Genomic DNA, 25,184 nt, shown 5'->3' on the forward strand with positions numbered 1-25,184 from the left:
AGATCTCTGTCATGAATATTCATTGTGGATATCTCAAAAATCTGACTGGCTGGGGTGACTCCAGGATCAGGTTTGGGAACCACTGAGCTAGTACATATGCATTAACGAATGCTAATTGACTTATACAGAGTTAACACTAAACCACTAAGTTCTTGCCCTTTAGGAAAATGCTGAAAGCTCATCTCTTTAAGCAAGCCTATCCTAATGTCCCAACCTAATCTCACCAACCTCCACTCCCAATTCTGTTCTGACTTAGATGACGACCTCATCATTGGTTTTATTTACCCCACCCTCCCCATTCCCCCTCTACTCATCCCATCCTTCTCTTCTCCATCTCCCCTTTATTTTATCCCTCCTTACCCCTTTTCTCCCAAATTATACGATCCTATCCTGTCTACCCTCTCTTATCCTAATCATACATTATCAAGCTCAACTTATCATACACTATCAAGCTCAACTATAATGTTTTGAAATTTCTATTATATGACTTTGTATTTCAAATTACTATGTAAGCCGCATTGAGCCTGCATTATGTGGGAAAGCGCGGGGTACAAATGTAATAAATAAATAAGTCAGTTAGCATTCGCTAATAGAAGGCAGTAAGGGTCCATGTGTTAACTTTTACAGGTACCACATGATAATGCGAACGTTAGCACATGACCTGAAATTTAAAAAAAAAATGGAAAATGCCTTTAAAAAAGTGCCACATGGGTCTAGTAATTGTTGGTCCTGCAAGTCAACTGAGGGTACTTTTAATCATAAGTTGTTTGCTGGTTTGGGACTCAATTTGGGGAAGGATTAAAACTGTGCTGAGTATTCAGATTAAATTATGTTGTAGAACAGTAGTTATGCGATCAGCAGTCTTGTCTCCTCTTTTGAGCAACGGTAAAGCTCAGGTGTTTGATATGATTATGGGTTTTATCAGAATGAAAGGATGATTAATACTTTGCAAGTGAATGCCTGGCGAAATGTTGTCTGTTTGGTTCGTAAATTTGAAGAAGTGGCTGCCATTAAGAGATGCAGCATTCAACAGTTTAAAAGGGTGTGGGCTCCATTGGATGTTTTTTGTCAGCTTGTTTTGTGCTGGGAACTCAACTATTTGAGAATGACGTCCTGTGGGTTGGTGATTGTATGTATTTGAATTTTTCAATAAAAAGATGGAACTTAAGAAAAGTGCCACATTAAATCTGGCCTTGGCGCATGGAAAAGTCCTGTGTTAGAATGCATTAAACCCCTATTTCAGCACAATTTAGTAAATGGGCCTCTAAAAGTCTTTCTGCAAGGCAGGCCAGGCAGTAGCCTGACTAATAACTTAACCAAGAGATCACAGATGCAAATAGGCTTCCATTAATGTTTGCTATAGCAAGGCTCCTCCCCACTTGATATCCAGATCAGCAGCTGGTATTTCTTAGATCTGTCTCTGTTCAGTGCAGATCTATTTGCAACAACACTAATGGCTCTCATGGAAACTGTAGCAACAGCCTTTATTTCACTTTATTAATGTGTGTTGACTGTGCTTTTCCAGTTGTCACCCCCTACGGGCACACGCCTACGTCCCCTTTGGTTCTCTGGGAGTAAATAGTTGGAAGAATCGGGCACCATGTTGGCTTCTGCATGCCTGGTGGCCCCTTGTTTAGTTCATTATGTTCTGAAAAACAGCATGTCATTTAGCACTTGATTTTGTCAGGGAATAATCTGTGTTTCTCAGAGGAGTACAGAGGGAAATTGAGCAATTTGCGTGCCTGACTGTGACCTTCCACAAATTTAATGATGTAATTCATTTAAGGTGGAATTAAATGGAGTTATGTTGGTTAACAAGAGGAACAGATGGTTAGGAGAGAGGGGGAAGGAAGAGAGAGCCCAGAGGGTTCTTGGAAAAGAGTGGTTGACTTCAGGCAGGTGGAGATTTGGAAATATACAGATAAACTAGATCATTTTTTTTCTTCCTGTTCCTCGCATTTAACGATTCCCAAGAAGTGATGGATCTTTCTGAAAACTGGGCTGCAGTATAGCTGAGTTTACCTTTAAAAGTGCACAATCGAATCCTGCACCACTCGACTTGGGAGCAGAGCTGTGCGGACAATTTATGGTTGAATTTGAACCAAACAAGTTTTATCATTGCTAAGTTCAATATAAGATTTTTCCGAGATGTGCTATGGAAAAATCCAACCAGATTTCACGTGGGTTCACAATGAATTCACTGATGTGCAGGAATCCTCATCAAATCCTGTGGACCTGATGAATTGGACAGATCTGTTTGCTGCTGATCCAAAGAAACTATCAATTTGTAAAACAAGTTGGCCCAATGAATTTGGCAAACCTGCAGTTTTCATCAAACTATTTTGCTGAGTATTATTTTCAAACGTTGGCACATCTGTAGCTGAGAAAGTCATGACAGCCCCTTCCTCTGCCACTCGCTTCCTGGTCTTTATGGGCAGTGAACTTGTAAGTGCTGGTGTGTCTCCACAGAGGTTGGGCAAGGTTACAAAGCATCACCAACCGGTGCCTGGATTGAATGAGAGATATGGGGAAAGGCAGAAGCTGTGCTACTTCAGAGACCTCAAACACCCTGAAATCCCTCTTTTGAGTAACTGGATGCTTCCCTCATTAATGAAATGTTAAATACTGAAGGCCTTAGAACAGAATAGTGGTTCCTAAGTCTTTCATCGGGGAATCACCCAAACAATTTAGCTTTCAAGATTTCCACAATGAATATGCATGAGATGATATCTGCATGTATGTCCTCTATCGTATGCAATATATGCCCTGTGTATTCCCAGAGGACCACACTGAGAACCACTGGCCACGCCTGGATATTCAGCACCACTTAACCCTTTGGTGCCATTAAATATCCCTTCTACCACCAAAGCACCAACCAGCTAGGTTGGGGGTGGTCCAGGGGCAGAGTGTAGGAGAGCTCACCACTTATCCAGTTAGTGTCATCAAAAGGGTTAAGTTAGTGGGTAAAGTTAGGACCAGGGGCAGCCCAATAGGCCACCTGAGGTGGGGGTCTCAGGCAGCACTCTTTAGAAGCGGCATTTGGGGGGGGGGGCGGTTTCGCGGCATTTTACTGGTCACGATGACTTGACAAGACCGGCAGCAGCAGCGATTCCCATATGCTGCCCTGCCGCCACTGGCATCTGCCCTTTACTGGGGCCACCTGAAGTAACTTCCTGTTTCGCTCAGGAAGCTGTAGTAAAGGGAAGAGGCGGGTGCCGGCAGTGGCAGGGCCAAAATTACATAGCCAAAGATTCAATAGCAGTACTGCAGACTAATAGCATCGTACCAGTGAACTTATCATTTCATACTATTGATGTATAAAGCTGTTAAATGTCCACCCTCTACTAATCATATTATTTAATTAAAAGAGAGCCCTCAGAAACTACCAACACTTTCAAGGCAATATCATTGTTTTTTGCCTGGTGGCATAGCACATCTTTCATAGGGCTATCTCTTTTTTGTAAAGTGTACATGCTATTATTGCAATACAATATAAAATGCTCAAAAAATTGCAAGTGCCCAAAATTAAACAAAAACTTATCTTAAAATGTTTCCTGTGAAGTCCATTTTTTGTTGTTATTTGTTGTTTATTTCTTTTCTCTTTTCTTTATTCTTCTATTATAATCCAATGATTCACTCAATTCCCAGTCTTGAAAAACAGTCCACAAAGTTTCAACCTGATAATGCCCAGTGGCAGTGGCAGGGCAGCATATGGGAATCGCTGCCCACTGCCGGGCTTGGAAAGTCACCATGACCAGGTAAAACGCACAGGGGGCAGCATCTCGGCCCAGGGGGCGTGGCATGCAAGCTCCGCCTCAGGCGGCATCTTGCCTTTGGCCGGCCCTAATTAGCTATATTCAATATCCACAAATAATTGATGTATGTATTTTTAATTAGAGGAAAAGCCTCAAAATCTAGAGGAACACTCTGTCATTGATAACATCAACTTAAGGAGGTCCTCTAAATCATCATAGGCAAAAACCTCTTTTAAATATGGCTAATATGCTCAAAATACTTTTCAAAAAAATATATACCGTGTGAAATTCACTAATCGGTTACTTATCTTTTTATAACAGTCAACAGACACCATCCATGGCCCAACTCTGGCCAAAGTTTCGAAATACTGCCTCAGGGTTCGTGGTGTTAGACTGAAAAGATCGGTGTGAGCACTCGAGTACAGCTCGAGAATCTTTCCACCATCCCTAATTAGGACAACGGAAAGACTGTCTCAACTTTATCCACGGAGTTAACCTGGCATCAGTCTCAATATCAGTCAGTCCCCGGTCAACTTACCTGGATATTCAGTGCCAGAGGCCAGACATGACCCAGCATTGAATATCTGGGGTTAGTACATAAGTACATAAGCACTGCCATACTGGGAAAAGACCAAGGGTCCATCAAGCCCAGCATCCTGTCTTCGACAGCGGCCAATCCAGGCTTCAAGAACCCGGCAACCCCCCCCCCCCCCCCCCCCAAAAAAAAAAAAAAAAAAAATTATTAATGTTCAATGGACTTTTCCCTCAGGAATCTGTCCATACCTCCTTTAAATTCCGTAAGGCCAGCCGCTGTCACTACATTCTCCGGCAACGAGTTCCAGAGTCTAACTACACGCTGAGTAAAGAAAAACTTTCTCCTATTTGTTTTAACTCAGCCCATGGCTTGTATTTTAAGAACTCTGCAGTACCCTTCTGTGGTACCCAGATGTAGCAAAGGTTACACAAGATAGGAGAAAGTTATTCTTAGAGAAGAGACGAGGGCTCTTGGTTCATCATTTCTACTGGCATATCCATGCAAATGTCTAATTCGGTATTTGGGTATTAAATATATTTTCTTTGTACCAGAACAAGGACATGAAGAAACTTTCCAGTGGACTGAGAGAAACAACTGATTGCTTGAGCAGTGAAAAATATGTGTGGGTTTAATTGGGTTAAGCCTTTCCTATGTTTGTTACCTTATTTGATCTCCTTATCTTTCTTTCATTCCCCCCTTTCCTTTTTGAGGTCTAAGGTACAGAGTATGGAATTAGTCTCTATTCTAGGGGTTGTTTTCTTCAATTTTTTTTCTTTTCTCTCTGTTTTGTTTTAAGCAAATGTAACTTGTAAGATATTTCAAATGCTATAATTTAAAAATAAATAAATAAAACAATAAAACCTCAACCATGGCTATGAGTGGCTTACAATTTGGTACCAGTGGCGTAGCCAAGGGTGGGCTTGGGTGGGCCCAGGCCCGCCCACTTTGGGTTCAGGCCCACCCAGTAGCAGCATACCTATGAAGTGGCTGGCAGGGATCCCCAAGCCCCACCAGCTGAAAACTCCCAACAAGTGTCCCTCCTGCATACCTTGTAAGTAGCAGATCTTCGCCTGCAGTGAGCAGTGACATACATACTGCTCACACCGGCCCTCTGATGTATTTCTGCCTAGGCGGAAACAGGAAGTTGGATCAGAGGGAAGGGTGTGGGGCCAACATGAGCAGTGTGTATTAGTTGCTGCTCTCTGCTGGTGAAAATCTGCACTTTAAAAGGTATACGGGAGAGAGGGGATGTTTGAGAGACCATATGGCACGCAGGCGAGAGAAGGAGAGACCAAATCACCTGTGGGATGGGGTGAGGTTCTTCTGCCCACCCATCTTGGGCCCAGGCCCACCCAAAATTGGGTGTCTGGCTACGCCCCTGTTTGCTACCATTGCTGGCTAAATATCAACCCCTTCATATTCTCAGTCAGATAACTGGCTTTAACTTGCATTATTTTTTCTGTTTGCTCCTCAGGAACCTGGATCAGCTTTTTTGCAGTTAGGAGCTTCCATTGAGCAGCAGATTCAAGTCATCTTCAAGATTCTAGAGGAGTACGACTGGAATGCCTTCGCCGTTATCACCAGCTTGTATCCTGGCTATGGTATCTTCCTGGATAGTGTCCGTTCGTTTACTGATGCAAGCTACTTTGGCTGGGAGCTGCAAACTACCCTGACCTTTGAGATGAATCAGGATGGAAGTAACTCCAAAATTCAACGGTTGTTGCAACAAATTGATGCCCAGGTGATGATCGTGTACTGTTCCAGGGAGGAGGCAGAGTATCTCTTCATGGTGGCAGAAAAGGCCGGTTTGATTGGACCTGGTTATATCTGGATAGTACCCAGTCTGACCATTGGGAACAGGGAGGACCCTGCTACCACCTTCCCGGTTGGCCTAATAAGTGTGGTGACAGACAGCTGGAAGTTGACATTAAGGCAGAAGGTTCGGGACGGTGTGGCTATCATTGCCACAGGGGCTAAAACCTACTTCAGGAAGCATGGGGAGCTCCCAGAAGTGAGTCAGGATTGCAGGAACCAGCTAAGTGTCACTGGGAACATCACCTTTCACAGGTCAGAAAAAAAAAGCAGCTCTCAAGCTAGAAAAAGACATGTTTGTATCGTCAAACTATGATTAAATTTGTCAGGAATTTTCTGGGCTGCACAGCAATGTGGGGCTCAGTGCAAATATTCAACAGACCTGATATTCAGAGGCAGTTACGTGCTGCTAATGGACATATACAGAGTGTGCTGCTGAGCAGTGGTGTATTTATTCAAGGTTCATGTGTTGCGTACACACCCCCTGTCAGACCCGGCCCCCCACCCATGCCTTAAAATCACCTCCGCTCCAGTCTTCATCCCGCCTGCAGCCTACACCGGGATTTTCTCTCTGAACCGTCCCGCCCCTTCTGATGCAACTTCCTGTTTTGTGAAGGGCGGAACGGTTCAGAGAGGAAGTCCCTGTGCAGGCAGCCCATGAGTGCCGCTCCCACTGCCCAGGCGAAGACTGGAGTGGAGGTGATTTTAAGGTACCATGGGTATGTGTGGGGGGCACGGAGGATGGGGCAGGTGTGGGAGACGCATCGGAAGTCCATGGACAGAGCTGAGTTGGAGTCTACAAGCCTACAGATAGAGGTGATATTCAGCATCACTATCCAGATAAATTAGGACAGCAAAAAGACTGGCTTAAGTTATTTGAATGCCGGTGGTACTGATTTCAGTATCCAGATGCCAGCACTGTACATCTGGATTTGTCTTTGCTGCGGTGGCTGACATTTTATTTATTTTTGTTACTTTTGTACCCTGCGCTTTCCCACTCATGGCAGGCTCAGTGCGGCTTACATGGGGCAATGGAGGGTTAAGTGACTTGCCCAGAGTCACAAGGAGCTGCCTGTGCCTGAAGTGGGAATCGAACTCAATTCCTCAGGACCAAAGTCCACCACCCTAACCACTAGGCCACTCCTCCACTGACTGTCACTGCTCACTATTGGGCCGAATGATATGAGTCAAACAGTGTTGCTTCATATACATAGTGAGAAAGGAAATGAAAATTCCAAACAGTGCAAAACAATAATAGTTCTACTTAAGATATTAGTGGAAATAAATAGGCAAATTTAGATAACGGCCTCCAGAAGCTGAATAAGATGATGCCGAGAAAGTAGTAATTAGCCCATCAAAACCTGATTGCTAGGTATTTGACCAACAGTAGTTTTAATAAAACATAGCCTTTAAAAAGGAGACAATGCAAATAGATCAAGTCTCAGTCAATACTTTTATAGGAATAAATGAGGTTATATTTGAGATCTGATTGATAGAAAGTATAGGCATCTGTGTGTGAGAGAGAACATGGGAATCTAAGGAATGGGTTCAGGTGATAAACAACATGGGAGTCTGCATGATGGAGGATGTGTGTGTCTACATAACTGAGGTCTTTCACATATAGTATAATAAGTACACAAACATCGCCATACTGGGACAGACTGAAGGTCCATTAAACCTAGTATATGACGTCTCATAGCCCAGAGTACTAGTTAAAACTATATGAGAAACCTTCAGCACTGTGCAAAGGAAACGGCCTTCGGGATGTTTTCTGCCTCAGTAGAAGAGGTCCTTGTCCAGGATAAGGATGTCAGTTCATTATCTTATTATCTGTTGTCTAGATCAAGCCATATCATCACTATTCAGAGGAGTCAAGTCAAATAGATATAAGTAACTTCTAGAACTCATCAATATAATAAACCTCAAAGAAAAAAAAAATTAGGACCATTAGAGGAAGTTTAATCAGTTCAATAAACTTGCTACTCCTCCACTAGCAACATTCCACGTAGAATCTCAAACAGTAGCAACATTCCATGTAGAATCTCAAATAGAGAAAGGGAAATGGGACTTGATATACAGCCTTTCTGTGGCTTTTGCAACTACATTCAAAGCGGCTAATGTGGAGGGGCATAATCGAAAGGGACGGCCAAGTTTTCCAGCTCCAGCAAAGGGCGGGGAAACCCGCATTATCGAAACAAGATGGGCGTCCATCTTTCGTTTCGATAATACGGTCGGGGACGCCCAAATCAGCAAATTTAGGTTGACCTTAGAGATGGTCGTCCCCAGGACTTGGTCGTTTCTGATTTTCAGCGATAATGGAAAGTGAGGACGCCCATCTCAGAAACGACCAAATCCAATCCATTCAGTCGTGGGAGGAGCCAGCATTCGTAGTGCACTGGTCCCCCTGACATGCCAGGACACCAACCGGGCACCCTAGGGGGCACTGCAGTGGACTTCACAAATTGCTCCCGGGTACATAGCTCCCTTACCTTCAGCCAGATGCGCTAACTGAATGGAAAAAGCCCTTCCCTTACCGATCCCTTTGCGATTTGGAAAGGAACGGGCATGCCTGAAGGAAATCGCATGCAAATGAGCTGCTTGCTGTTAGTTCATTTGCACACAATTTCCTTCCTAAGGAGGGGAAGCCAGTGCAGAGCAGCCAAGCGATATGTGTGGCTGCTCTGCGCATGCCAAAGATGGCTTCATACATGCAGACAAGCTGCATGTATAATAGCCATCTACAACCTTAAATAAATTGCCGTCTACAACCTTAGCAAAACAGAAGTCCAGGTGAAAACGTTCAAGTGCTCGTCAGGGATGTCGGGCAGTTTATGACGTCCAAAATGTGGATGTTTCTGTGAAAGGATGTCCATGCCTTTGCTATGCCTCCAATACCCCCTTCATTTATTTATTTGGATCACAAGGAGCAGCAGTGGGATTTGAATTGGCCACCTCTGGACTGCAAGACCAGTTCTCTAACCACTAGGCCACTCCTCCACTCCACTTCACTCCCTTGAAATTTGGTTGTCCCTGGGGGGGGGGGGGGGGCAGTTCAGGACGTCCAAAATATTTGAAAGAAGGACGTCCACGCCTTCGCTATGCCTCCGCTGATACACACACACCTCCCCTCCCAGGGACCTGCATACTGCTGCGATGGATCTGAGTATGATATTTCAGACTGGCAAAAAAAGTTTTTAAAGTTGTTTTTTTGAGGGTGGGAGGGGGTTAGTGACCACTGGGGAAGTCAGGGGAGGTCATCCCCGATTCCCTCTGGTGGTCATCTGGTCAGTTATAAGTACATAAGTAATGCCATACTGGGAAAAGACCAAGGGTCCATCGAGCCCAGCATCCTGTCCACGACAGCGGCCAATCCAGGCCAAGGGCACCTGGCAAGCTTCCCAAACGTACAAACATTCTATACATGTTATTCCCGGAATTGTGGATTTATCCGAAGTCCATTTAGTAGCGGTTTATGGACTTGTCCTTTAGGAAACTGTCCAACCCCTTTTTAAACTCTGCTAAGCTAACCGCCTTCACCACTTTCTCTGGCAACGAATTCCAGAGTTTAATTATACGTTGTGTGAAGAAACATTTTCTCCGATTTGTTTTAAATTTACTACACTGTAGTTTCATCGCATGCCCCCTAGTCCTATTATTTTTGGAAAGCGTGAACAGACGCTTCACATCCACCTGTTCCACTCCACTCATTATTTTATATACCTCTATCCTGTCTCCCCTCAGCCGTCTCTTCTCCAAGCTGAATAGCCCTAGCCTCCTTAATCTTTCTTCATAGGGAAGTCGTCCCATCCCCGCTCTCATTTTAGTCGCCCTTCGCTGCACCTTTTCCAATTCTACTATATCTTTCTTGAGATGCGGCACCTTTTTGAAGCTTGGTCGTAAGAAAAAATGGACCAAGTAAAGTCGGCCAAGTGCTCGTCAGGGACGCCCTTCTTTTTTCCATTATGGGTCGAGGACACCCATCTGTTAGGCACGCCTCGGTCCTGCCTTCGCTACGCCTCCGACAACTTTGGTCATCCCCGTGATGGGAAGCAGTTGGGGATGCCCAAAATCGGCTTTTGATTATGTCGATTTGGGTGACCCTGAGAGAAGGATGCCCATCTCCCGATTTGTGTCGAAAGATGGGTTCCCTTCTCATTTGAAAATAAGCCTGATAGTATATACAGGTGTGTATTTGTACCTGGGGCAACAGAGGGTTAAGTGATTTGGGCAGAGTCACAAGGAGCTGCAGTGAGAATCAAACTCACTTCCCCAGGATTAATGTCCGCTGCATTAACCACTAGGATACTCCTCCACTAGCAACATTCCATGTAGAATCTCAGTAGCAACAGAATCTCCAATAGTAGCAACATTCCATGTAGAATCTCAAATAGGGAAAGGGAAATGGGACTTGATATACAACCTTTCTACGGTTTTTGCAACTACATTCAAGGTGGTTTACATGGTATATACAGGTACTTATTTGTTCTAGGGGCAATGGAGGGTTGAGTAACTTGCCCAGAGTCACAAGGAGCTGTAGTGGAAATCAAACCTAGTTTCCCAGGATCAAAGTCCGCTGCACTAACCACTAGGCTCCTCCTTCTCTAGCAACATTCCATGTAGAATCTCAAATAGAGAAAGGGAAATGGGACTTGATATACTGCCTTTCTGTGGCTTTTGCAACTACATTCAAAACAGTTTATATAGTGTATACAAGTACGTATTTGTACCTGGGGCAAGAGAGGGTTAAGTGACTTGGGCAGAGTCACTAGGAGCTGCAGTGAGAATCAAACTCACTTCCCCAGGATTAAAGTCTGCTGCATAAACTACTAGGCTATTCCTCCACTCAGCATTTGACCATTTAAGGGGCCCTTTTACTAAGCAGCGGTAGGGCTACAATGCGGGTAATGTGTGCCAAATTGGCCCTACCCCCTGGGGTAGCGTGGGAGCCCGGTGGTAGTTCTGAAGCTGGTGTGCGCAGTTTCCTACAATACAAAAGAATTTTCAATTTCCTACCATGGGGAGCGTTCCTGGCAGTAATCAACAGCGCAGCCGCAATGCCGTGGGATGTCCAATTACTGTACCAATAGCGTGTGAGTCCTTACAGCCTGCTAAACAGGTGGCGGTAAGGGCTCAGGCAGTAAATAGCCGCGTGTTAACTTTAATATTATTAGCGCACGGCAATTTACTGCGCCATTGTAAAAAAATAAGGCCTTTTCCCACTCCGGTAAAAGGTGGCTCAGCATGCGCCAATTTTATTTATTTATTTATTTATTTGTTGCATTTGTATCCCACATTTTCCTACCTATTTGCAGGCTCAATGTGGCTTACATACTACCGTCAAGGCCTTTTCCTCAGTCGGTTGATAGCAAATACAAGGTTGTATAGTGATCGAATGAGGTATAAGTGGAGGGTCGGAAGGGATGAAGATTGCGTGTTGTCCAGTACGATCATTAGTCATGCTGTGTTTCTGGGTGAAGAGGTTTACGTAGGGTCGTTGGGGTAGGCCTTTTTGAAGAGGTTGGTTTTTAGTGATTTCCTGAAGTTCAGGTGGTCATGGATTGTTGCCTACTCTTATTTTCCACTAACTGGGGGGGCCTCCACTCTCTTTTGGAGCATGGCTAACTCACACACAAATTACAAGAGGACCCTACAAGACTGGGCATCCAAATGGCAGACAACGTTCAACGTGAGCAAGTGCAAAGCGATGCATGTGGAAAAAGAGGAACCCGAACCACAGCTACGTAAATCAAGGTTCCACTTTAGGAGTCACCGTCCAAGAAAGGGATCTAGGCGTCATTGTTGATGATAAATTTCTCACACCAAACTAGCGCAGGCCACGTTTTACTGCAGCTTAGTAAAAGGGCCCCTAAGGGCTGACTCCCGAACCGCCAATCAGTGGCGTAGCCACAGGTGGGCCTGGGTGGGCTAGGGCCCACCCATTTAGGGCTCAGGCACACAACAACAGTGGCACACATTTAGCGGTAGCTGGTGGGGATCCCAAGCTTCACCAGCTGAAGACTTTCCCCTGATGGTAATGAAAATGCTAGTCCCCCCCCACGATACCAGCACCTGTGCATGCTCAGTTTTCAGCGCATGCCTGCTGCAGACCACCAAGGTGGAAAGAAGCATTTTCCCGTCAGCTCAGATATTTTTTTGGTGGTGGTGATGGGAGGGGGGGGGGGGGGTGGGTGGGCGGGAGAACACTTAGTGCCCAGCCACTTCTTGCCCTGGCCCACCCAAAATCTGTTGTCTGGCTACATCCCTGCCGCCAATTTCAGCTTAGGCGGTTAGTTCTGTTATTGAACAGCGCTGTCCGGTTAAGAGCCATTGAATATCGGTGAATAGCCCCACACAGCCTCTCCTGCCCAGTTAAATCACTTTGAATATTGACCCCCATTCTTTTTGCTTTTGACTGTGTTATTAATGGAACTAAGTGTGACCAGGAACTTACAAGAGTTCACAGCGCTGCTGGTAGTGATTCCATTACTAATGCTTGAGAGTCAGGATTTTAGCTTTCTCTATAACTCACACCGTTCAAATGAAAACTACTTAGAATTATTCACTTCCCAAAGGGAATTGCCCATTTAGAAGATTACAGTCTTCTGGGCGTTCTGCATACTAAGTACTTTGATAGAAAGTGTTTTCCTTCCTGCCGGACTTTGGCGGATCTCCTAGAACATGGGAACAGTCCAGGCAGACCTCGGGTGAACCCATAAGGAAATCCAACCAGTAAAGCTGAGCACCCTTAAATTAAGAAAATAATTACAGAATCTGGAAGGTAGAATTTCATTGACCCAGGTGCATCAGAATCAGTGACGAAATCCTGGTTCTAGATCTGCTCTAATTAAACCTAGAGTCCATTACTGACTCCAAAGCAGCAATAATATTTTCAGAGCCCGAAGTGGTTCTTCATTCTGTCATGGCAAATCCTGGATCTCTCTGCTATCTCTAATAGACATTGAAACTTTGTTGTTTTTTCGCATTTTTGGAACCCTCTCTTCTGCTTGGTCTACAACGAGCAGATAGGCACATTTTGAGAAGCTGGCTGATCCCCACTTCTGTTTTAACTTCGGTTCATTCCAATTTCTTTTCCTGTCTCTAGGAAAAAATTACAAAGCATTTAAAGGTAGGATTTAAAAAAAAAAAAAATCAAATGAGGGTCTAGTATTTAAAAGAACTTACCCTGATAAGTGCTGACGATTGGGTCCCTGCACAGATTTTCAGAGTCATTATCCGGATAGCACTAGGACAGGCTGGGGCAACACCAGGAGTTATCCGGAGATCGGCACTATTCAGCACCAATCTCCAGCTGAGCATCCCCCAAAACTGAGCAAGCTCCTTCATTTGTGGGAGGGGAGGGGTAACTTGTATTGTGTTTGGCACCTCCAATCATTTTGAGCGTGAATAAATAAAAACACCCTTCCTCCTGTAGAATTAAACGTTGATATTTGTGTCATAGAAGAAATGTGTAAGAAAACAAACAAAAAAGACCTCTTTTAAACATGTTCAACTTTAGAATTTGTACAAATTTATCAAATGATTGGGGTAATGGATATGTCAGGCACACAGAAAACAGGTTTGTAGGTGGCAACACCAGGAGGAGAAGCCATACCTTTATGTAAATGCTAAGGGTTTAATATGAGTTTTCCTATCTGTGTTTGTCTAAGCTGGATTCATGAGTAGGATTTTCATCAGCTCAAATTATTCAGGCTTAAAAACTCCCCTCCCCCCTTCAAGCTATTCAGCCAGCATCAGGCTGCACCGTGACTGCCCAACACCGACACTCAGACCAGATGCTCAAAACCGGCCTGTATCTCGTGACTAGCGTTTCTCTGCTTAGCTTATTCAGAATTCCCTCATTCATAAAAGCAAATCTACTACTACTACTACTTAGTATTTCTATAGCGCTGCCAGGGTTACGCAGCGCTGTACAAGTTTAAACACGGGGAGGGACAGTCCCTGCTCAAGAGAGCTTACAATCTAACGGTAACAGACTACGTAGTCAGTGTAGGTAACAGGAATGGGGAAGGTGGTTAGGTGCCAAAAGCAAGGGAGAAGAGATGGGCCTTGAGTAAGGACTTGAAGATGGGCAGGGAGGGCGCATGGCGTAAGGGCTCAGGAAGTCTGTTCCAGGCATAAGGTGCTGCGAGGCAGAAGGGGCAGAAGGGGCCACTTGTGGCATGCTGTTTCAATAGTTCTGGTACGTGGTGATACATACACTCCCACTCATGAAACATAGTACAGCCAGGTTATTATTTTTTTAGGGGCCCTTTTACTAAGCCGCGTGTCTACGCACGCCCAGCACGCGCCAAAATGGAGTTACTGCCCGGCTACCGTGTGGCTCTTGCAGTAATTTCATTTTTGGGGCGCATACAATACACGTGTCCGAAAAATACTTTTTTTGGACATGCACCAAGTGGCATTTGACGCACATAGGTCATTACTGCCCGGTTACCATGTGAGACTTTACTGCTAGGTCAATGGCTGGCGGTAACGTCTCAGACTCAAAATGGATGCGTGACAATTTTGATTTTGCCGCATGTCCATTTTCGGGAAAACTTTTAAAAAGGTATTTTTTTGCAGGCATGCTGAAAAATGGATCTGTGCATGCCCAAAACACTACCGCAGGCCATTTTTCAACTATCCTCCGATTGTGTCTCACCTTAGATCTTGGGAATAGCCATGCTCAGTACACTCAGATTATCTTGTGGCCCTTTTCAAATCCTGACTAAAAACCTCACCTTTCTTGAAATTGCTTTTACGTCTTAACTACTTTCCTATAATACATTCTTCTAGAATCTTTTGTTTTTGTCATATATGTCTGTCCTGACTGGACTGTAAGCTCTGTGGAGCACAGACTGTCTCTTATATGTGCCTGTCAGTTCTCATACAGTGGTGGAAATAAGTATTTGATCCCTTGCTGATTTTGTAAGTTTGCCCACTGACAAAGACATGAGCAGCCCATAATTGAAGGGTAGGTTATTGGTAACAGTGAGAGATAGCACATCACAAATTAAATCCGGAAAATCACATTGTGGAAAGTATATGAATTTATTTGCATTCTGCAGAGGGAAATAAGTATTTAATCCCTCTGGCAAACAAGACCTAATACTTGGTGGCAAAACCCTTGTTGGCAAGCACAGCGGTCAGATGTCTTCTGTAGTTGATGATGAGGTTTGCACACATGTCAGGAGGAATTTTGGTCCACTCCTCTTTGCAGATCATCTCTAAATCATTAAGAGTTCTGGGCTGTCGCTTGGCAACTCGCAGCTTCAGCTCCCTCCATAAGTTTTCAATGGGATTAAGGTCTGGTGACTGGCTAGGCCACTCCATGACCCTAATGTGCTTCTTCCTGAGCCACTCCTTTGTTGCCTTGGCTGTATGTTTTGGGTCATTGTCGTGCTGGAAGACCCAGCCACGACCCATTTTTAAGGCCCTGGCGGAGGGAAGGAGGTTGTCACTCAGAATTGTACGGTACATGGCCCCATCCATTCTCCCATTGATGCGGTGAAGTAGTCCTGTGCCCTTAGCAGAGAAACACCCCCAAAACATAACATTTCCACCTCCATGCTTGACAGTGGGGACGGTGTTCTTTGGGTCATAGGCAGCATTTCTCTTCCTCCAAACACGGCGAGTTGAGTTCATGCCAAAGAGCTCAATTTTTGTCTCATCTGACCACAGCACCTTCTCCCAATCACTCTCGGCATCATCCAAGTGTTCACTGGCAAACTTCAGACGGGCCGTCACATGTGCCTTCCGGAGCAGGGGGACCTTGCGGGCACTGCAGGATTGCAATCCGTTATGTCGTAATGTGTTACCAATGGTTTTCGTGGTGACAGTGGTCCCAGCTGCCTTGAGATCATTGACAAGTTTCCCCCTTGTAGTTGTAGGCTGATTTCTAACCTTCCTCATGATCAAGGATACCCCACGAGGTGAGATTTTGCGTGGAGCCCCAGATCTTTGTCGATTGACAGTCATTTTGTACTTCTTCCATTTTCTTACTATGGCACCAACAGTTGTCTCCTTCTTGCCCAGCGTCTTACTGATGGTTTTGTAGCCCATTCCAGCCTTGTGCAGGTGTATGATCTTGTCCCTGACATCCTTAGACAGCTCCTTGCTCTTGGCCATTTTGTAGAGGTTAGAGTCTGACTGATTCACTGAGTCTGTGGACAGGTGTCTTTCATACAGGTGACCATTGCCGACAGCTGTCTGTCATGCAGGTAACGAGTTGATTTGGAGCATCTACCTGGTCTGTAGGGGCCAGATCTCTTACTGGTTGGTGGGGGATCAAATACTTATTTCCCTCTGCAGAATGCAAATAAATTCATATACTTTCCACAATGTGATTTTCCGGATTTAATTTGTGATGTGCTATCTCTCACTGTTACCAATAACCTACCCTTCAATTATGGGCTGCTCATGTCTTTGTCAGTGGGCAAACTTACAAAATCAGCAAGGGATCAAATACTTATTTCCACCACTGTATGTCTGGTAGCACTTGAGAAATGATCATTAGTGGCCTTTGTTTAAACGTGATAGCTGGTGGCCAGATTCGGGGGGCACCATAATTTCAGGGTTCTGGAGAAAGACCTAGTGCATAAACTCCAGTTCACTAGACTAGATATTATGGGGGTTGTAGGTTAAAATAAGAGAGGAGCTCTCTGGGTGGCTGAGAATGAAGACTTATGGTCCTGAATCCCAGCCCTGGTTATTCTGAATGAACTAGAAATACAAAGGAGCTAAAGGAAGCTGCCGGATCAAAAAAACATTCTTCTGGGTACTATTTCTAGTTGGTATCTCTGATGATCCAGTGTATCTCTGAATCATAATTCTTCACAAGAATAGCTCTTGTTAATGACTGTTTCCAGAGAGAAATGAGCTGGGGATAATGTACATCTGTTTACCAGCCTGCCTAACATTATGGATGTCTTTTTACCCAATTACAAATGAAACAGGCAGGGCAGAAATTTGAACCCTAACACCTAACCTGTTTTGCTTAACTTCTTTAAGGTATTTTCTTTACCTTACCTCTCCTTCATTTTTCTTCTCGCTCACAGGCATATGTTAAATGTGGTATGGGAGCGGAGAGACTTTTCGTTCAACGAAGATGGATATCTGTTGAGACCCTCCATGCTGGTTATATCGTTGAACCCTCAGCGACTCTGGGAGATGGTAAAGAGTCATGACTGGTCCATTAACACCAGGATGAATCGAGTCCATATGTCTTTTCCCACTATCTCCATATCTCAAATACCTTCCCCAAGATAGGCCTCGATAGATAACGTTCCAAGAACTGTGACATGCTGCTCGGGTTCTTGGTAGAGAAATTTAGGATGAATATATATTAGTTATAGATTCTACACTGTGAAGGTTTGGGGAATCTCCTCAATTCCTTAACATTTAAACCTCTTTATATCTACAGTATTGGGCAAAGGCAATCTCAGTGTGAGCTGCATCATATTGCTTCTAGCCTCCAAGAATGTTATCAGTCTGGACACAGAGAAACCCTGGATTTTGTAGGGTGACAATGCCGATATAACTAACTGTGTAGTATTTAGAGTCCTGGGAAAAGTGTTGCAAGGCACTTCTGTGAGTAATGGTATGCTCTTTCTGGTAACCCATAGGTGGGACTGTACAATAATGGCAAGATCCAGATGAAGTATCCAGTGTGGCCTCGTTATGGCTCCTCCTTGCAACCAGTGTTGGACAATCGACATCTGACTGTTGCCACCTTGGAGGAGAGACCATTTGTGATAGTAGAGAAGACAGATCCTGTCACTGGCGGCTGTGTCCGCAACACTGTTCCCTGCCGTAACGGTACCAACAGGTAAACCTCTGCTTGGAACTGTTGCTTTGTCCACCAGCCAGGGGCGTAGCCAGACACCCAATTTTGGGTGGGCCTAGGCCCAGGATGGGTGGGCAAAATAACTTTGCCCTGTCCCACAAGTGATTTGGTCTCTCCCTCTCTCGCCTGCATGCCATTTGGTCTCTCAAACATCCTCCCTCCCTCGCATGCAGCAACTAATACACACTGCTCATGTTGGCTCCACAGCCTTCCCTATGATGCAACTTCCTGTTTCCGCATAGGTTGGGAATACATCAGAGGGAAGGCTGTGGGGATGGTGCAAATAGTATGTATCAGTCGCTGCTCGCTGCAGGCGAAGATCTGCTATTTACAAGGTATGCAGGAGGGACGGTTGTAAGGAGTTTTTGGCTGGTGAGGCTTAGGGATCCCTACCAGCCACATCATAGGTGTGCTGCTACTGGGTGGGCCTGAGCCCAAAGTGGATGGGCCTGGGCCCATCCAGGCCCACCCTTGGCTACGCCACTGTGACCAGCCACGCATTCTGCAGAGCTTTCTTTATCTGAGAGTTAGTAAGAAGACACGTGGAGGGGCATAATCGAACGAAAACGTCTATCTCCATGGGCGTTTATCTCCGAGAACGGGTCTGTGAAGGGGCGGACCGAACCGTATTTAAAAAAAAAAAATAGACGTCCATGTTTTATTCGACAATTTGTGAGCTGGGTGTTTTTGCTTTTCAGCGATAATGAAAAATGAAAGCACCCGGCTCAAAAACGAATAAATCCAAGGCATTTGTTCATGGGAGGGGCCAGGATTCATAGTGCACTGGTCCCCCTCACATGCCAGGACACCAACCGGGCACACTAGGGGGCACTTTTACAAAAACAAAAAAAAAGGTAAAAGAGCTCCCAGGTGCATAGCACCCTTCCCTTGTGTGTTGAGCCCCCCAAATCCCCCTCAAAACCCACTGCCCACAACACTACACCATTACTATAGCCCTAAGGGGTGAAGGGGGGCACCTACATGTGGGTACAGTGGGTTTGGGGGGGTTGGACGACTAAGCATTAAGCAGCACAATTGTAACAGGTAGGGGGGGATGGGCCTGGGTCCACCTGCCTGAAGTCCACTGCACCCCCTAACAACTGCTCCAGTGACCTGCATACTGCTGCCAGGGAGGTGGGTATGACATTTGAGGGTGAAAATAAAAAGTTGTGAAACATCATTTTTTGTGGTGGGAGGGGGTTAGTGACCACTGGGGGAGTCAGGGGAGGTCATCCCCGACTCCCTCTGGTGGTAATCTGGTCATTTAGGGCACTTTTTGGGGCCTTATTCGTGAAAAAACAGAGTCCAGGAAAAGTGCCCTAAATTCTAGCTACAAACGCATACTTTTTTCCCATTATCGACGAAAGGCGCCCATCTCTGTTTGGGTGATAACCATGCCCCAGTCCCGCCTTCACCACGCCTCCGACACGCCCCCGTCAACTTCCGCGATGGAGTGCAGTTGAAAACATCCAAGTTTGGCTTTCGATTATACTGTGTTATTCATTTTTGTGAGATAAACGTCCATCTCCCGATTTAGGTCGGAACTTGGGCGTTTTTCTCATTCGATTATAAGCAGGATAGTAACATCCATTAGAATGCTGTCAACAAAGGTGAGTGGGTACCTGGCACACGTAAGAGACCGAGGTCTGTCCTATGTAACACATTCATAGATTAGCTGGAGAAGGTAGCACTGAATGAGGTGATCAAATCTGCAGACCAGGCAAGAATATTCAGCCACTAAGGGGATAATTTGATAACGCTTTTCCCGCTTGTAAAAAGCATGTTTTACACACAAAAATGTTTTCCTGAAATTGTACTACAGCATATTCATGAAAAACAATATGTGCACAGAAACCACCTCATTCTATAAGGGGTTGCCTATAGTCAGTGCCAATTGCATGTCTAATTTATAGAATACTAGCAATTACATGCGTGACTTTTACTCATGCTTATGTGCTAGCTGTGCACTCAGAGGAAAAGTTATCAATGTGGGCCATTAAGAAGTGTTATTTAACTGTTAACTTGGGTTATTATTATTATTATTAGCATTTGTATAGCGCTACCAGATGCACGCAGCGCTGAACACCTGATACAAAGAGACAGTCCCTGCTCAAAAGAGCTTACTATCTAAATAATACAGACAGACAAGACAGTTATGGGTGAGGGTAGTAATGGGTGAGAAGGGAGGAAGGGACAAGGGGAGGGCAATTGTGGCTAGGAGCTAAAAGCAGCAGTGAAAAGGTGGGTTTTCAGCATAGATTTGAAAACAGGTAGAGATGGAGCTAGACGTATAGGTCCAGGAAGTCTATTCCAGGCATAAGGTGCTGCGAGAGAAAAGGAGCGAAGCCTGGAGTTAGCAGTGGAGGAGAAGGAGGACGACAAGAGAGATTTGTCAAGCGAGCGGAGTTCACAGGGAGGAATGTAGGGAGAGATGAGAGTGGAGAGGTAATGGGGGGCTGCAGAGTGGATGCATTTAAAGGTCAGTACGAGAAGTTTAAATTGAATGCGGAAGCAGACAGGGAGATAGTGAAGTGACTAGTTCTCATTGCATAAAATGTAACCCTGCTAAAATAGCATAATGGTAAAATAACACGTCTTAACAGTTATCCACATTGATAACTACCCCACCCCCACCCACCCTTAGTATGAAGAGTTTCTGTCACTGGTAACCAGAGCTGATATTGTGATGTCACAATGCCTCATTCCATCCAAGGAGGTTTGATTGATAGGTGACAGTGTCACGTGACAAGGCTGAAGCCATAGCTGCCATCTTGATATACTCAAAACAAAGCAAACTATTGCCAGACAATGTGCCAAGCACGCTCCTGCCATCTCCTGTCATTAAACCTCCTTGATTCCATCAATGCCTAAGAGCCAGCCTCATCGGTGATGTCACAATGGTTTGATTGTTCTATACTTGGCTCACTTTTATTACATAGAGCAGTGATTTCGATTTCAAAGACGTGCTAAAATAGCATGAGTCAGTAGTAACACAACACATCTTAACAGTAGCCCACATTGGTAACTACATCTCTCCGTGGTATTCTATAACACATGCACACAACTGCCATAGTGCATAAATGCAAGGGGGCATTAATAGGCGGAGCATGGCAGGGCATGAGCGTGTCCAACATTTATGCACCTAATTTACAGAATACTGTAAGTTTTATGCCCTAAAGTGTTGCATTTAGGCGTGCTCATTTACACCAGCTATTGACGTGGAGTAAGTGGGTATGTAGATGCTGACTCACATTATTTTATTTTTTAACACATTTATACCCCACATTTTCCCACTAGTAGTAGGCTCAATGTGGCTTATACAAGACCATGGGGCAAACTACAGTTCAGTAAAATACAATTAAACAGTGTAATAGGAAAATAGTAAACATATAGGTAACGTGTAGAAAAACAGAGATAATAAGAGTGAATACAAAAATGATAGATTTTGCTATAACAAAGACGAGGTAAATTAGGTTGAGTCAGGAAGGTAGGCCTTCTTGAACAGGGTGGTCTTCAGTAATTTCCTGAAATTTAGATGGTTCTGAGTTGATTCTAATATTTTGCGTAGTGCATTCCATAGCTGTGTTCCTAAGAAGGAGAAGCTGGATGCGTAGGTAGACTTGTATTCGAGGCCTTTGCAGTCTGGATAATGTAAATTTAGGAAGGATCGGGAAAAACTGGAACTGTTTCTGGGTGGTAATTCAATTAGATTTAGCATGTATCCAGGAACTTCTCCATAAATAATCCTGTGAATCAAGGTGCAGACCTTCCTTAATGGGGAGCCAATGTAGTTTTTCACGAAGGGGTATGGCAGATTCGAATTTTGATTTACCAAAAATCAGTCTCGCTGCTGTGTTCTGGGCGGTCTGAAGTCTCTTGATTATCTGTTCTCTACAACCTGCATAGATTCCGTTGCAGTAATCTAAATGACTCAAAACCATTGATTGTATTAATTTGCGGAAAATATCTCTGGGGGAAAAAAGATTTAATACGTTTAAGTTTCCACAACGAGTAAAACATTTTCCTTGTGGTGCAATTTACTTGGGTTTCCAGGGTCAAGTTCCGATCAATTGTGACGCCAAGTAGTTTTACATTACATTAGTAAGTTTTCTTTAGAATAAGCTCACAGCCTGGGTAATGTGAGTATCTCACTTGTAGTACTCAGTCACACAATTGTCTCAAAGTGTAAATTTGTGTGTCAGCATTTGCGTGCTACTGCCTATCTTTTTAAAGGCACATCGGTGCCTACGTTGCCTTTATAACATGGACCTGCAAGAGGCACCTTTTTGCAGTGGCGTCATGAGGGCAGCTGACACCCGGGGCGGGTCTCCGCTGCACCCCCCCCCCCCCCCCGGGTGCAGCGTGATGCACCCTCCCCCTCCGTAGCTCAACCCCCCCGCGAGAACATACCTGGAAGGCGGTGAGGGGCGGGAGGAGTGCACGCCGCTGGGGGGTGTCGGCGCCTCACTGGTTCCTTGCTCTCTCTGCCCCGGAACAGGAAGTAACCTGTTCCGGGGCAAAGAGAGCAAGGAACCAGCGAGGCGCCGACACCCCCCAGTGGCGTGCACCCGGGGCGGACCACCCCACTGCCCCCCCCCCTTCCTACGCCACTGCCTTTTTGGACATTACACATAAGTGTTCTGTTATCAAGCCTTAAAATGGTAGAGGAAGTGAGAAATTGCAGAAGGATCTCGTGAGACTTGGAGGCTGGGCATCTAAATGGCAGATGAAATTTAATTGGATAAGGCAAAGGGATGCACACAGGAAAAAATGATCCCAATTATAGGTACAAAACGTTGCATTCAAGGTTAGGAATCACAACCCAAGAAAAAGATCTTGGCGTCACTGGGCTTAATAAGTTGACATTTTTAGCCCAGTGTTCTGCAGTTATCAAAAAACCAAATAGAATGTTAGGGATTATTTGAAAGGGAAGGCAGAAAAAAAGTGAGAAAATTATTATGTCTCTGTAAAGGTCCCTGGTGCACTTGAGTACTGTGTGCATTTCCTTTTCTCAGAAAGGATATAGCAGAGCTGGAAAAGATTCACAGAAGAGCAAAATGGGATGAAGAAAGGATGGATAAGTTAGGGTGATTCTGCTGGAGAATACCAAGGGCATATTACATTACACTAAATTACAGTCTTATATCCTTCAAAAGCCATCAGGTTCTGTGCGGGTAACAATAACTAAACTGAAGCATACTTCAACGATTTACAATGCATTATGTCCTCTAGTCAAAAACAAATGAAAAGTCATTGACTGAAACTCATAAAATATATATATTTTTTTATAAAGAACTGTCTTTAACAACCTTCTGAATTTGACAATAATTATCTATTTACTCTGGTTCGGAACAAGGTATCTTTAAAACATATCACCAAAACATGGAAAATAGGGCCTCCGATAGCGAGGTTGCAATAGATACCATAGTAGACCATAGTAGGGGCTCATTTTCAAAGCACTTAGACATGCAAAGTACCATCGTAATCTATGGTACTTTATGTGTCTAAGTGCTTTGAAAATGAGACCCCCCCTCAGGTGTCTTTAAATAAAAAGCAGACAGATTTTGAAGATTGGAAATTATCACTGTCAACTGTTGAGCAAGTTGTAAATAGGAACAACAAAGCATTGTTTGAAATGTCTCTATGCAAATGCTAGAAGCCTAAGATGGACGAGTTAGAATATATTTCACTAAATGAAAAGAAAAGGTAGATATGATGGGCATCTCTGAGACCTGGTGGAAGGAGGATAACCAGTAGGATACTACCATACTTTGTATTGTTATTGGAATATTTTTATTGTTGTATTTGTCTATTGCTTATGTTTGTTTGATTTATTCAGTGGTGTTCCTGGGCTAGATGGCACCCGGGGCGGAGCGCCGATGCGCCCCCCCCCCCCCGGGTGCAGCGTGCCCCCCCGTTAGATGACACCTCCCCCCCTCCGGCGAAATGACACCCCCCCCCGGGTGCACGCCACTGGGGGGGGAGGGTGCCGCGGCGTGCGCCTGCTCCTCTGAGTTCGCTAAACTTCGTTCATTCACTGCAGCTCCCTCTGCCCCGGAACAGGAACCTGTTCCGGGGCAGAGGGAGCTGCAGCGAACAAACAAAGTTTAGCGAACTCGGAGGAGCAGGTGCGCCCCGCGGCACCCCCCAGCGGCGTGCACCCGGGGCGAACCACCCCCCCGCCCCCCCCCCCCCCCTTGGTACGCCACTGGATTTATTCTTACTGTATACTGCTTTGAGTGAATTCTTTCAAAAAGGCGGTAAATAAATTGGGGAATGGCCGGTTAGTGGCAATATGCAGTGGCATTACCCGGTTAAGTGTCACTGAATATCAGCAGCCGATCAGCTCAGCAGGGTTTAACCAGGCATGAGTGGCATGGAATATTATAACCTTTCAAACAACTAAAACAAGAGGACACGAAGGACCAGCAGATTGAAAACAAATTGTTGGAAGGTTTGGGGGGGTTTTAAAATGCAGTTGCATAATTAAACTGGGGAATATGTTTCTGGAGGACGCAATGGGATTCAAAAGAGGTTTGGACAAGTTTCTGGAGGAAAAGTCCATAACAAATTATTAGCCAGGTAGACTTGGGAAAGTCATTGCATATCCCTAGAAATCAGCTATGAGGAACTGATCTACTTTTTATGATCTGCTGAGAATTTGTGACTCGGAGTGGCCACAGTCAGAGACAGGATGCTGGATCGATGGACCTGGGTGTGTTCTAGCATGTCTTGTCTTATGCTTATTTGTCCCGAAGGTTCTGTTAGGAGGGCTCTGATTAGATTCCTTCTCGTTTAAAGTTCTGGCTTCAGTGGGGATGGTCAACTAGACCCCTACACCAAGCTCTGCTGTAAGGGCTTCTGCATTGACATTCTGAAGAAACTGGCCAAGACAGTCCGATTCTCCTATGACCTGTATCTGGTCACCAATGGCAAGCATGGCAAGAAAGTGCGAGGAGTCTGGAACGGTATGATTGGAGAGGTAGGTAGAGTCTTCTTCCCTCTGTGGTATACAAGTTCATCACTTTTCACAGTACAAGTCTCCTCATCCTTTTCTTCATAGATTCACAAATAAATGTACTTGATTAGATTCTGGCCATTCTGGACTGATATAGAGGGTGGGGATAGAAAAAGGGTGGACAACTTGGGTAAAAGATATAGGAGGTGGGGAATTAGTGTTGGGGCGGGGGCATAGCTATCATTGGGTGAACCTGGCAAAATGCCCAGGGCTACTCAA

The 25,184-nt window shown here is 44.9% G+C and overlaps 1 protein-coding gene across 1 annotated transcript in view; it reads left to right on the top strand.

The window, feature by feature from the left end:
• The window catches only part of GRIN2C (glutamate ionotropic receptor NMDA type subunit 2C), a 94,396-nt gene that overhangs the window by 35,002 nt on the left and 34,210 nt on the right, over positions 1 to 25,184 (top strand). The window contains exons 3-6 of the mRNA XM_030206860.1: positions 5,765 to 6,357; positions 17,160 to 17,274; positions 17,727 to 17,929; positions 24,749 to 24,929. Of these exons, the coding sequence (XP_030062720.1) occupies positions 5,765 to 6,357; positions 17,160 to 17,274; positions 17,727 to 17,929; positions 24,749 to 24,929 (1,092 nt within the window). The remainder of the gene's footprint in view (positions 1 to 5,764; positions 6,358 to 17,159; positions 17,275 to 17,726; positions 17,930 to 24,748; positions 24,930 to 25,184) is intronic.

Source organism: Microcaecilia unicolor, chromosome 6 (assembly GCF_901765095.1).
Source record: "Microcaecilia unicolor chromosome 6, aMicUni1.1, whole genome shotgun sequence".
NCBI lineage: Eukaryota > Metazoa > Chordata > Amphibia > Gymnophiona > Siphonopidae > Microcaecilia > Microcaecilia unicolor.